Here is a 12,635-nt window from a genome sequence, read left to right on the forward strand (position 1 = left end):
GACATTGCACGCAATGATCTCATAGATCAGGAACATTTATACATTTATATAGTGACAAACAGGTGTTAAAGGGATAGTTCACCCCAAAATTAAAAATCTCTCATCATGGGGAGTCACGTGGCGCCATGCGAGGGTCGGACGTGTGAACAGCGAGCTCTGTGCACTTTGCTAGTTTTGAATTCTTTTTGTGTCTTAACCAGGTGAGATTCGATACACTCTGTTTCATAACTGTTCTATGAAGAAAATATGTCAAAGAATTCAAAATCCTCGGGCTCTGTAGACATTAAAAGACACTTAAGTGCTCAAGCTGAAGCCCCTGACAAGGCCGCAGATCGGGGACTCAGTTTGGATGGTGCCGCGGGAGAAATGCTTCGCCAACTGTCAAGCATGTTTGTAATGCTGACGAAGGTTGTAGCGGACCTGGAGGATCTTGCTGTAATACGTTGATCGATTATGGCGATGGAGGCGAAATTCTCTGAGTTGGTTACAAGATTGTCGGACGTCGAGAAACGGATCGATTATCTGGAGTCATCGGAGAGGAAATTAGCTGCTAATCTGCTAACGACCAAGGCAGATTTGCAGTGCATCTGGGAAAAGTTGGAAGACCTTACGTCCGCATTGTTGGAATTCCTGAGCATGAGGAAGGCCGAGATATGGTGAAACTCCTAGATGAGCTTTTCCCGAGTCTGCTCAACATAGGTCATAAGCTGGAAATTGAGCGAGCTCACAGGGCCTCGGCTCGGAGATCGGCGGAAGGAGACAGCCCCGATCAATTCTTGCCAAATTTCTGAGATCATCCGATAAAGATCTTGTGTTACGCGAGGCGAGGAGCAAAGGAAAGCTTTTTTGGAAGAACCACAACATTTTCTTGTTCCCAGACATTACGAATTCGACAAGAGAGAATTCAAGGAATGCAAGAATCTTTTACATCAATGGAAGATCGCTTTTGCACTGATGTTTCCGGCCAAACTGAGAATAGATACTAAAGATGGCCGCAAAGTATATACATGCCCACAGCAAGCGTCTTTCATAAAGTAAATGGAATGAGTAAGTTATTTTGGTGATTTTCATGCTACTCCTGAGTGAGCTTCACTCGTTGAACATAGACTTGACTGTTCAAGGAAACTGGGCGCCTTCTTTGTTTCTTTTTGTGCTGGTTCCGCCTAGCAGCTGGGGTTTGTTTTGTGGAATAACACTCCTTTGGAAAAGTTGTGGATGAATCTGCTCGTTTTTTGTGCTTATGCCTCCTATTGGATGGAGTTTGTTTTGTGGAATATTTTTTTTGCAGGACATTGGAAGGATTAGGTCATCTGCTGCACTTATGAAACAGCCGGCTCACTGAGCATTCGTTTGACTTCCCGAGGAAACTGAAAATTTTTCTTTTGTGTGTGTGTGTGTGTTGGTTCTGCTAGAGGCTGGAGCTTGTTTTGTGGAATAACACACCTTCGGGACAGTTATGTGGATAAATCTACATGTTCTTTGTGTTTATTCTGCCTATTGGCTGGAGTTTGTTTTATAGATTTTCTTCTGTTATGTAATTCTGTCTCATCAAAAAATGATTTGAAATAAAAGGCAATTTGGAGATAGGTCTGAAATTGCTAAGGATAGATGGATCAAGATGGGGTTTCTTAAGCAGAGGGTGAACCACAGCATGTTTAAAACTAGCAGGTACAACTCTATTTGCTAGAGAACTGTTAATAATGGCTGTTACAGCCGGGCTCAAGGTTACAAACACTTCCTTGAAAAGACGAGTTGAAATGACCACTAGAACAACATTGACACTTCACAGGACGTGTAAAAATCTTGGTCTTATAGATATTTTGAGACTTTTGAACCCATCTGGTAGGGACTATACATTTTTTTCATCAGTCCATAAGATTTATTCTAGAACAGATTTTTTATATATATATATCTAAGTCCCTCATTTCATCTGTTGTGGATTGCTCAATTGGAAACATTTTAGTCTCAGATCATGCCCTGGTGAGTTTAGAAGTGTTGCCACATACGGAGAAAAATAAATCATATAGTTGGCGCTTTAATGTATCCCTTTTGCAAAATCTTATATTCCAACAAATGTTAAAGGCTGAAATTAATCTTTAAATGGAGACTAACTGGTCCTCAGTATCCTCTGTGGGCGTGGCTTGGGAGGCACTTAAGGCGGTTCTTAGGGGCCGGATCATACAGTATACCTCATTCACCAAAAAATCCAAAGCATGAGAACTCATGGAATTGGAAGGGAATATTAAAAGTGCCGAGGCAGAGCTGAAATGACGAATGTCGTGTGATGGCCTCAGAGAATTGATCTGATTGAAATACAGATATACAGTTGCAATCTAAATTATTCAACCCCCCTGACCAGCAATACATTCTGGTGATGTGAATTAAAACACATCAATTAAAACCTCAGTAAACAGTCAAAGTAAGTTTTAATACACATTTGAGTGATTTTGAGAACAATGAGTTCAGTTTACCCACATTTAAAAAATAACTAATTCTCTCCACAAATGTCATGTCAAACATATTCAACCCCCAGAGTCAATCATTTGTGGAGCATCCTTTATCCTTAATAACAGCAAATAAATGTTTCAGGTAAGTGTTCTCAGGCTTTGGACACCTCTCTATTAGAATTTTTACACATTTCTCATGAGCAAAAGCTTCCAGCTCATTGACATTCTTTAGTTTCTGTGCTGCCACTGCTTCCTTGAAATCCCAACAAAGATTTGCAATGGGATTTTAATGATGGACTGAAAGGGCCATTTAAGGACATTCCACGACCTATCCCTCAACCAGATTTTGGACAACTTGGATGTATCCTTGGTGTTATTGTCTTGCTGGAAAGTCCAGTGATCACCGAGCTTCGATTTACACACTGAAGGCATCACATTTATCATGCCAAAATGGCCTGATACCTGAAAGAATCCATGGTGTCAGTCACATAGTCAGGATAGCCGTTTCCTGCAGCTGCAAAACACCCCCATAACAGGACTGACCCACCTCCACGCTTGACTGTGGGGATGGGGTCGTTCTTGTCATCACCTTGTCATCTTACTCTAGATGTACTGCTGACCCATGGGTCTAAAACTCATTTTCAGTTTAGTGTCATAAATCTATTAAACCTTCTTCCAGGACTCCACAGGTCTTTCCAACTTCTTTCCTATTATGTCTTGAATATTCAAGTCAACATTTCCCTTGGTGAAGTTTTGCTTTTTTCCACGCCTCAAGAAGGTTGCTGTTGTTCCATATTTAAAAAATGTATGAATGGTGCTGCCAACTTTGTCTATTGGAAATTGAAGTGCCTTGGAAATGTACTTTTAGCCATGACCTTTCTTGTGTAATGAAATAATCTCCTCTATTAGCTTTTGAGACAGCTTATTTTTAATTGCATTTTTTGCATTGAAATACATTTTTGCTTACAACGCTAAACTTAAATTTTAAAACTTAAATAAGTGCCATTACAGATTGATGACTTAATATTGTTTTAAACAATTACTTGTGTAGTAATTAAGAAACTTGTGTAGTAATTAAGAAACAGCTACATACAATAGGGGTTGAATAATTATGACATGGCTGTATTTAAAAAAAAATCCTGCTATTTAGGAATATTAGGTTATATATTCACACTATGACTTTGAATGTGTCACTCAACTGATATAGATGAAAAGTTTAAAAATTCTGGGTCATCAGAAAAGCTTACCTTTGTAAATCCTTACTGTCTTGGGGGGGTTGAATAATTTTGATTGCAACTGTAATACTATTTTGTCGTGAAAGGTGGAGTTTTGGCTATTCAGGGCAAGACAGTCATACTTTGAGTCAGGGTACAGAGCAGGGAAGCTTTTGGCTAGAAATATAAAGCAGAAAGAGTCTTTATTTCCCATTCCCTCAGTGAAATCTGTTGGTGGTGAAATTTGTACCTCCGCTACTGATATTAATAATGCTTTTAAAGAATTCTATCTTGATCTTTATAGTTCCACGTCTTCGTCTACTGATGAAGATATTAGAAACTTTGTGGAACCATTAGATCTCCCTAAACTGATGACTGAGCAAAAATATTCTCTTGATTCTGAGATAAACTTGGAGGAGCTTGACGAGGTAATTAAGGCCTTTTGGAAGATTTTGAAATATACTAGTTCGGGAATACTTGTATTGGATGGATTAAATGCCTTTATAGACAACCGGTAACAGTGGTACAAACAAATGGATTAATTTCAGATTATTTTACTCTGGATAGGGGCACTTGGCAGGGTTGTCCTCTTTCCCCATTATTGTTCTGTCTTGCCCTAGAACAATTAGCAGCTGCGATAAGAAAGGAAGATGATTTTCCAGGGGTGATGGCGGGAGGTATGGCGCATAAACTTTTGCTTTATGCTGATGATATTTTATTATTCGTCTCCCACCCCACTAGATCTATGCCTTGCCTCCACAGAATTATTAATTCCTTTTCTAAGTTCTCAAGAAACAGAGTTAACTTGTCTAAATACAAAGAATACTTTCGCCATTGCAAAGCCTTTCTATCAAACTAATCGGAGAAGTTAAGTTACACCCCCTTGTCTCGCATTTGCACTCGGTATGGACAAAAGTGTCCAGAGTGTTTAATTCGGACATTTATTTAAATGTTGCCTCGAGAATATGGCTGAACCCCAAATTATGTATCAACAAGTCCCCTTTTGCTGGTCAGAGTGGATTGTGAGGGGTGTTACTACACTCGGTGACCTATATGAGAGTGGAGTGTTGAGATCCTTTCAAAATTTGGTTAAACTTTTTGGGATTCCCAGATCTCAGTTCTGTAAGTATTTACAGCTGAGCCACCTGCTCTGTACTGTTTTTGGGAGTAGTTTACACCCCCCTAAAATGGCAGATACTCTGGGAGGTGTGATTACTGCTTTTGGAAAAGGTCATGAGGCATCAGTGTATTACTCCCTGCTAATTCAGAGTCTGGGGGAAGGAGCTTTAACTTCTATCAAGAGATTATGAGAGAAAGATTTAAACTTGGTATTGGAGGAGGGAGTGTGGGCTAATATTCTAAAAAATGTCAAGTCTGCATCTAGAGATGCAAGGGTGTGCCTTATGCAATTTAAGATTTTACATAGATTCTATTGGACCCCCTCTAGATTGTATAGGCTTGGTCTTAAAGACACACCCACCTGCTGGCAATGTCAATCAGGATGGAGACACAACACATGTCCTTTGGGGATGTGTTAAGATCCAAGAATTTTGGTTGAAGATTCAGTTTCATGTGTGAGATATTGGGCACTCAAATTTTATTTTGCCCCAGACTCTGTATTTTAGGGGATGGGGCGGTCATTAATTTGGAGAATAAGCACATAATAAAATGGGTCCTAACTAGTATTATGATTGCCAGACAGATAATTTTAAGGGGTTGGAAGTCGGCTGGAGTGCCCCCCTTTCAGGAGTGGTGTTCGGAGATGGCCAGGGTGGCAGCTTTTGAGGAGGGGGCATCCAGAAGACTGGGGAGTTTAGACCTGTTTGTGGAGGAATGGGGCAAGTATCTGTCTTTTTTGGAGGGCTCTCGGGGAGGGACAGTGGAGAGAGAGGTGTAGTAGATGCGTGTGTTTATTATATATATATTTTTTGTTTTGTTTTGTTTTTTTGTTTGTGTGTCTATGGTTGTGTGACCACTGGGGTGTTGTTGGGGGTTGGGGCAGCTGTGAGGGTTAAATGTTGATTCTGTTTGTATGTGTTTTGTTTTTCATTGTTTAATAGTTGAATCAATAAAAAAAAATGTTAAACCACAAAAAAAAAATCTCATCATTTACTCACCCTCATGCCATTCCAGATGAGTTTCTTTCTTCTACAGAACACAAACAAACATTTTTAGAATAATATTTTAGCTCTGTTGGTTCATACTTTGAAGGTCCAAAAATTACATAAAGGCAGCATAAAAGTAATCCATAAGACTCCAGTGGTTAAATCCATCTTCAGAAGTGATATGATAGGTGTGGGCGAGAAACAGATCAATATTTAAGTCCTTTTTTTACTTAAATTATCTTCCTGGCCCAGAAGGTGGCGATATGCACAAGAATGCAAATTGGCAAATAAATATTGATCTGTTTCTCGCCCACACCTTTCATATCGCTTCATAAGACATGGATTTAACTACTGGAGTCTTATGGATTACTTTTATACTGCCTTTATGTGCTTTTGTGAGATTCAAAGTTCTTGCCACCATTCACTTTCATTGTATGGACCTACAGAACTGAAATATTCTTCTAAAAATCTTTGTTTGAGATCAGCAGAAGAAAGAAAGTCATACACATCTGGGACGGCATGAGGGTAAGTAAATGAGAGAATTTTCATTCTTGGGTGAACTATTCCTTTAAGAAAATACCGTGGTAGTTTTTGTTGCCATTTAGTGTTTTGGGAGAAAATAAAAACAAAAGTGCCTTTTACTCCAGGGGGCCTTTAACCCCGTTATACCCTACATCAAATATAGATTTCTTTCAAAATGGCAAAGAACATATTTTTTTCCCCCTCTCATTGTAATTTATTATTAATTCAAATATTATTATATATAAAATTGTATTATTATTATTTTATCACTGAAGTATTGAAATTTATTTTCACAGACGCGGATCCAAGCTTGGCTTGCATCGTGTCAAAATCGCATTTCTCTCCCTCTGCTTTTCTGTCTCCACTCCCCTATGATATAAACAGCAAAAAGCCAATAAATAAAACATTTAAAAAACACTGCCTGCCTAAGCCATTCATGACAAATCTCCAACATTAATCATCATTAAAGGGGTTACAAGTTTTGTTCAATTTATTTAAAAATAGAAAAACATAAAACAATATCTAATGACTTAGGTAAAACATACCCAAATTGTCTTTATTACAACTGGTAATATATATTTTTTTTAAATAATCCTGAGGAAGATATCTGCACATTCATTACAGAAACAAAACCCGTGAAAGGACACAATGGCAGAGTTCGCAAATCTTCAAAATCAAGTCAGGATTACCTTCATCTACAAAAAGTCCATGAGGTTACTTAATAAAAAAAAAAACACTGGAACATTAAAAAAACCTTTTTATAGTTCTTTCCATTAAGGTTGTGTAAATGTACAGCTCCAAAAAGAGACATGAGAGGTCCATGTATTAGAGCTCCGTAGCTGGTCCCCACTCAATATCATCAGCTTCATCATCATCGTCATCATAATCATTATCATCTCTTTCGGCATCATTATTGTCACTGTCACTGTCACTTCCTCTGATTTGCGTCCTCCGCATCTGCATGGCTTCATGATGGGCCAATCTAAAAAAGAAAACTGACCTATTAGCGCATTTAAAAACAATAACATATATTTTTGGCCTGACCAATAGAGCTTTAACATCCTGAAGCTTAAAGCTGATGTGTACAATTTCTTCAATGTTCTAATATTTTCTCTTATCCCAGCTTAATAGCAGAGACAACTATAAGTAAGCTATTCAAAGGTTGATTTTTCCCAAAGAATGTAAACACTGTCTTTGTGGAACATTTAAAACATCTGGCCCAACATAGTAATATTGGCTCAACCAATGCCGTGAGTTTAGGGCGGGACTACATGTTTGAATAAAAAAATGGAAGATGGAGGAGTGTTCGGGAGTCTTTGAGTTTTAGTTTGTCATTATTTTTGCACATAACATGGTTATTTCATTCGGTGCTGCTAGTGGCCCAGAAATGACACATGTCAGCATCAAGTTGAGAGATAATGTAGTAATACTCACACTATGAATGCAGGAGAAGGCTTCCTTTCAGGTTCTGCCATACGGGTCTGAAACAATAAAACATAACTTATGACCAACAGCTTCACCAGTGCATTTTTTAACATCTAAATTTAAATGCACAAAAATACACATCACATACATATGGAAAACATATCACCAGGGTACAAAATTCACATTTTGCCACGCCTTCCAATGGCAGGTACATTAACAAAGATTTACCATAAATATAAGTCTATTCAAGTCTATTATTGTGGTATCAGAGTTTTGGCTTCCTAGATAAAGTTCTAACAGTAATTTTCCAACAAATGTTGTAAAAGTTAAAGGGATAGTTCACCCAAAATTCTCTGATCATTTACTCACCCTCATGCCATCCTAGATGTGTATGACTTTCTTTCTTCTGCAGAACACAAACAAACATTTTAAAAAGAATATTTCATCTCTGTAGGTCCTCACAATGCAAGTGAATGGTGGCCAGAACTTTGAAGCTCCAAAACACATATAAAGGCAGTATAAAAGTAATCCATATGACTCCAGTGGTTTAATCCATGTCTTCAGAAGTTATATGATAGGTGTGGGTGAGAAACCGATCAATATTTAAGTCCTTTTTTGCTATAAATTATCTTCCCTACGACAGTAGGTGGCGATATGCACGAAGAATGCGACTTACTAAAAACAAAAGAAGAATGTGAAAGTGAAAGTAAAAGTGGAGATTTAGAGTAAAAACAAAATTTTTAAAAAAATACTTTATATTTATCCGTGTCCTACCCACACCTATCATATCACTTCTGAAGACATGGATTAAACCACTGGAGTCTTATGGACTACTTTTATGCTGCCTTTATGTGCTATTTGGACCTTCAAAATTTGGGCCACCATAACTTTCACTGTATGGACCTAGAGAGATATTCTTCTAAAAATCTTCATTTTTGTTCTGCAGAAGATCTGGGATGGCATGAGGGTGCGTAAATGAGGGAGAATTTTCATTTTTGGGTGAACTATTCCATAAACTGAACAACTTGATTGAACTTGAACTTAAATACTTAACATAAAAACAAGACAAACTATGATTAGTTGCTTTTAATGTTGGTCAGACAGACCTGTCTATGTGGGTGGTTCTTGGATATAATATGCTTCAAACTGGACCAGACCTATTTTTACTTGCATTTGGTGCTTTGGTGACTGTTCATTTTGGACCCTGCATATGACTATAATTTAGTGAATTGCACAATGTAAATGAGAAACAGGTATATATGGTACCTGTTGTAGTTTATCCTCTATGGCTGACAGTGGTGGAGGGGTATCTGCAGTGAGTCCTGTGGGGTCTGGTGCCCTGAAGTCGGGCGGCACGTCGGAGGGTGCCGGTGGCACGGTCAGCTCAGTGGTACTGAAGTCTGAATCGGTGAAGCTGTGCTGGGAGGGGACGTCGTCCTGTTGTTGTGGGTTATTGGAGGCGAGGCGTAAAGACCAGGGCTCAGGAACATGAAGGATAGAAGGTACTTCAGGAGGCAGGGTGTACTCGGGTTCTTCCTCCAGGTATGGCTCTGGGTCATAGGGAGGCTTAGGGCTGTGGTTCTGCCCAGTAGCGGGCTCCGAGGAACGGGCCAGCGCACTGCGGTGTCTGCTGATGCTTTCGGTGGGCTCTTCCAGCTCTTCGTTGTCTGTGTAGGCTTCGCCGTCAGTGAAGGGCTCGCCGTCGGTGTCCTCGTAATCGCTGGCACCGCTGAGGTAGTCAGAGTTGTGTGAGCGGCTCAGTGCGTCAAGCTCTTCGTCGCCGCCTCCTTCCAACTGGACACACAACAAGTTCTTGTTAATCAGCTAAAATATAACATGCTGATTCTAATGGTGCATTTACGTTGACAACTCGGAGATTAAATTTAAGACTAAAGTTTATTTCCATTTTCTGCATGCGCTCCATCTTGCGCTCCATCTTGCGCACAGTGCGCGTGATGCAAACTTTTCATCATCAGAACAGTATGCACGAAGAATATGCAAACAAGTTTTCTAGACAATAGGACAGTTCGCATCTGTGCACGTCATCTACACATGTGCATCACAAAGCAGTAGTGCGTATGCGTTGAAGTCCGCATGGGCTCGCAGTAAAAATAAAAAAGAGAAAAAAGGAGTCTACTTTGAAAGGTTGAGCACTCGAATGTGCGCGAGACAGAACAGCATGCAGAAAAACGAAGTGTTCAATGGCCTATAAGTTGGCAATGCTCATAATGCCAAAATGGATCCATGAGCAGCTTTATTTTATTTAAAGTCTCCATAAAAACACAGTCTTCTTTCCGATACTGACATAATTTCTATTGAACCAGGAAGTTGGAGAGGTACATATCGAAGGGCTTGTGTTTTTTCATGACATCTCAACGGTCAAGTCGGAGAAGTCTGTGCTTTAATAAAATTTCGAGTTTCCAACTAGTAATTACGAGTTTAACAAAGACATGAACATTATTACCAATTGGAAACTCAAAATTACAGTAATTCCAACATGGAGTGAAAGCTCCATTTAACACAAGTTCTTACCGTGACTTCTGAAACCCAGACTGGTTTAGCCTGCTGCACCCGAATCTTGTCTTTCAGAACGTCATACCACATGTTAGAACTAGACTGTAGATCAATGCGTGCTGTAAAGGAAACCAAAGAACAAGAGATTGCCTTTCAGAGCAATAAAGACCTTCTGAAAGTATTTTCAACAAAGAATTTCGAAGAAGTTTGAAGACAGACTTTGAAAGTTTACCAGAAAATAGATGACTGTAGTGTTTCCTGAGCTTTAAGGCCTGAGCATAGAGGCGTCGAGAGCTCTTGTTGGAGTCCGGCATGTATTTTTGCCTCATGGCCTTCACATCTTTCCGACTGCGAGGATCCAAAAAAAGCACCATGGGATGGTATTGAATATAATTCAACCTCTCCACTGCAGTTGGAGTGATGTCCAGCAGGGGATGCTTTTCCTATAAGAGACAACAAATTTTTTTGGTTTGGGAAAACAGTTTGGTATAGGTCTGTTTGCATGCTGACAAATCAAAGTCATAAAGCTGTTCACCTGCTCTGCTATCCGCCTCACTGTGTCCAGTTTGATGACACTGGATGAACTCTCATTTCCACCCCTGGGTACCATTTCTACAAATATAAATGGAAATATAAAAAATGTGACAGTGAAGGAGTGCTAAGAAAAACCGCATACTTGAAATTCTGAATTTAAAACATACATGCAATTTTTCATACCTGCAACTTCAAAATCATCAGGCATTTCTCTGGCCAGCTTCTCATTGGCGATGTCATTCAGAGGACCCAAAATGACGATAGGCCGCTTGAAATTGGCTAAATAGAAATAAAATGTGTAAAAACTGTTAAAACCAAAGGCTCTAATATACAGTATTCAAAGAATAGGGATGCACAATATATCGGTGACCATATCAATATCGGAAAATGTTAGGGTTTTCTGTACTATAGGCATCAGCCTAATTAGGCAGATGTTGGAAGCTATCAGGCCTTATTTTTCCAATTCACACAATGCAAAACAAACCACAAAACAATAAAAAAAAATAAAAATAAATTACCAAAGGCTACAGAATTACAATATCGGCCATTATATTGGTTTTCTACCATAACATAAAAATGGTTGGTAATCAGTCATAGAGAACATAATGAACAGAGTATAAATATAGAGAACTGTTAAAACCAAAAGCTCTTACAAACAATACTCAAGGAATAGGGATTCACAATATACTGGTCACTATATCGATATTGGGCAATGTTAGACTGTTTTTTTTCATTTTTGTTGTCAGCCTAAATAGGCAAATGTTGTAAGCTGATAACATCAGGTCTTATTTTTCCAAATAAAGCTAAACAAATACAAAACAAAGACTATAGAATTACAATATCGGCCATTATAACGGTTACTATATTGGTTTTCGTCCATAACATAAAAATTGTTGTTTATCATAGAGAACATACAGTACTAGACACAGATAATAAAGATAGAGAACTGTTAAAACCAAAAGCTCTTACAAACAATACTCAATGACTAGGATTCACAATATATCCGGTCATTATATCGGTATTGGACAATGTTAGGCTGTTTTTTATTTTATTTTCTGTCTCAGCCTAAATAGGCAAATGTTGTAAGCTGATAACATCAGGGCTTATTTTTCCAAATAAAGCTAAACAAATACCAAACCAAAACAAAGACCAAAGACTACAGAATTACAATATCGGCCATTATATCGGTTAATATATCGGTTTTTGGCCATAACATAAAAATGGTTGGTAATCAGTCATAGAGAACATACTAGACATAGAGAATAAAGATAGAGAACTATTAAAACCAAAGGCTCTTACAAACAATATTCAAAGACTAGGGATTCACAATATAGCGATATTGAACAATGTTAGGCTGTTGTTATTTTTTCAGTCTCAGTCTTATAAGGCAAATGTTGTAAGTTGATAACATCAGGGCTTATTTTTCCAAATAAAGCTAAACAAATACCAAACCAAAACAAAGACCAAAGACTACAGAATTACATTATCGACCATTATATCAGTTACTATATCGGTTATCGGCCATATCATAAAAGCTATCGGAGTTATCCTTAAAATTCCACTAACCCTCTCTCAAAAGGACCTTCTCATAAGCTGGAAATTTGCCCTGAATTGTCAACTGTAGCAGGTCATCACGAGTTCTTCTGGTGTTCTTCTTGGCCCCTCTGAGACCCCGTAGCTTCCAGAATTCAGCTCTGGGACCGGATGCCTGGCGCTCGGCCGCACTAATTCTCTGTGCCTGCTCCATACTGGCCAAAGTTTCAGCCCTGAGATACAGGAAAGGCAACAATAAAACACCTAGAGTAAAGGTAAGAACTACTGTACTTACTGTACTTGTGTACTTAGAGGATGGATCAGTTTCACTTAGATGGTGG

At 38.7% G+C, this 12,635-nt stretch overlaps 1 protein-coding gene across 5 annotated transcripts in view; it reads right to left on the bottom strand.

Annotated features, from left to right (window-relative positions):
• Positions 1–6,738: 6,738 nt before the first annotated feature.
• Positions 6,739–12,635, bottom strand: part of LOC127438408 (tight junction protein ZO-3-like) — a 36,833-nt gene continuing 30,936 nt past the window's right edge. For all 5 annotated transcript variants that reach the window (XM_051693974.1, XM_051693972.1, XM_051693971.1 and 2 more), the window contains exons 24-31: positions 12,328–12,527; positions 10,945–11,040; positions 10,763–10,839; positions 10,460–10,670; positions 10,246–10,346; positions 8,980–9,507; positions 7,723–7,769; positions 6,739–7,270 (exon numbers count right to left, since the gene is read on the bottom strand). In XM_051693974.1, coding sequence (XP_051549934.1) covers positions 7,114–7,270; positions 7,723–7,769; positions 8,980–9,507; positions 10,246–10,346; positions 10,460–10,670; positions 10,763–10,839; positions 10,945–11,040; positions 12,328–12,527 — 1,417 coding nt within the window. In that variant the 3' untranslated portion in view covers positions 6,739–7,113. The remainder of the gene's footprint in view (positions 7,271–7,722; positions 7,770–8,979; positions 9,508–10,245; positions 10,347–10,459; positions 10,671–10,762; positions 10,840–10,944; positions 11,041–12,327; positions 12,528–12,635) is intronic.

This window comes from Myxocyprinus asiaticus, chromosome 49 (assembly GCF_019703515.2).
Source record: "Myxocyprinus asiaticus isolate MX2 ecotype Aquarium Trade chromosome 49, UBuf_Myxa_2, whole genome shotgun sequence".
Lineage (NCBI taxonomy): Eukaryota > Metazoa > Chordata > Actinopteri > Cypriniformes > Catostomidae > Myxocyprinus > Myxocyprinus asiaticus.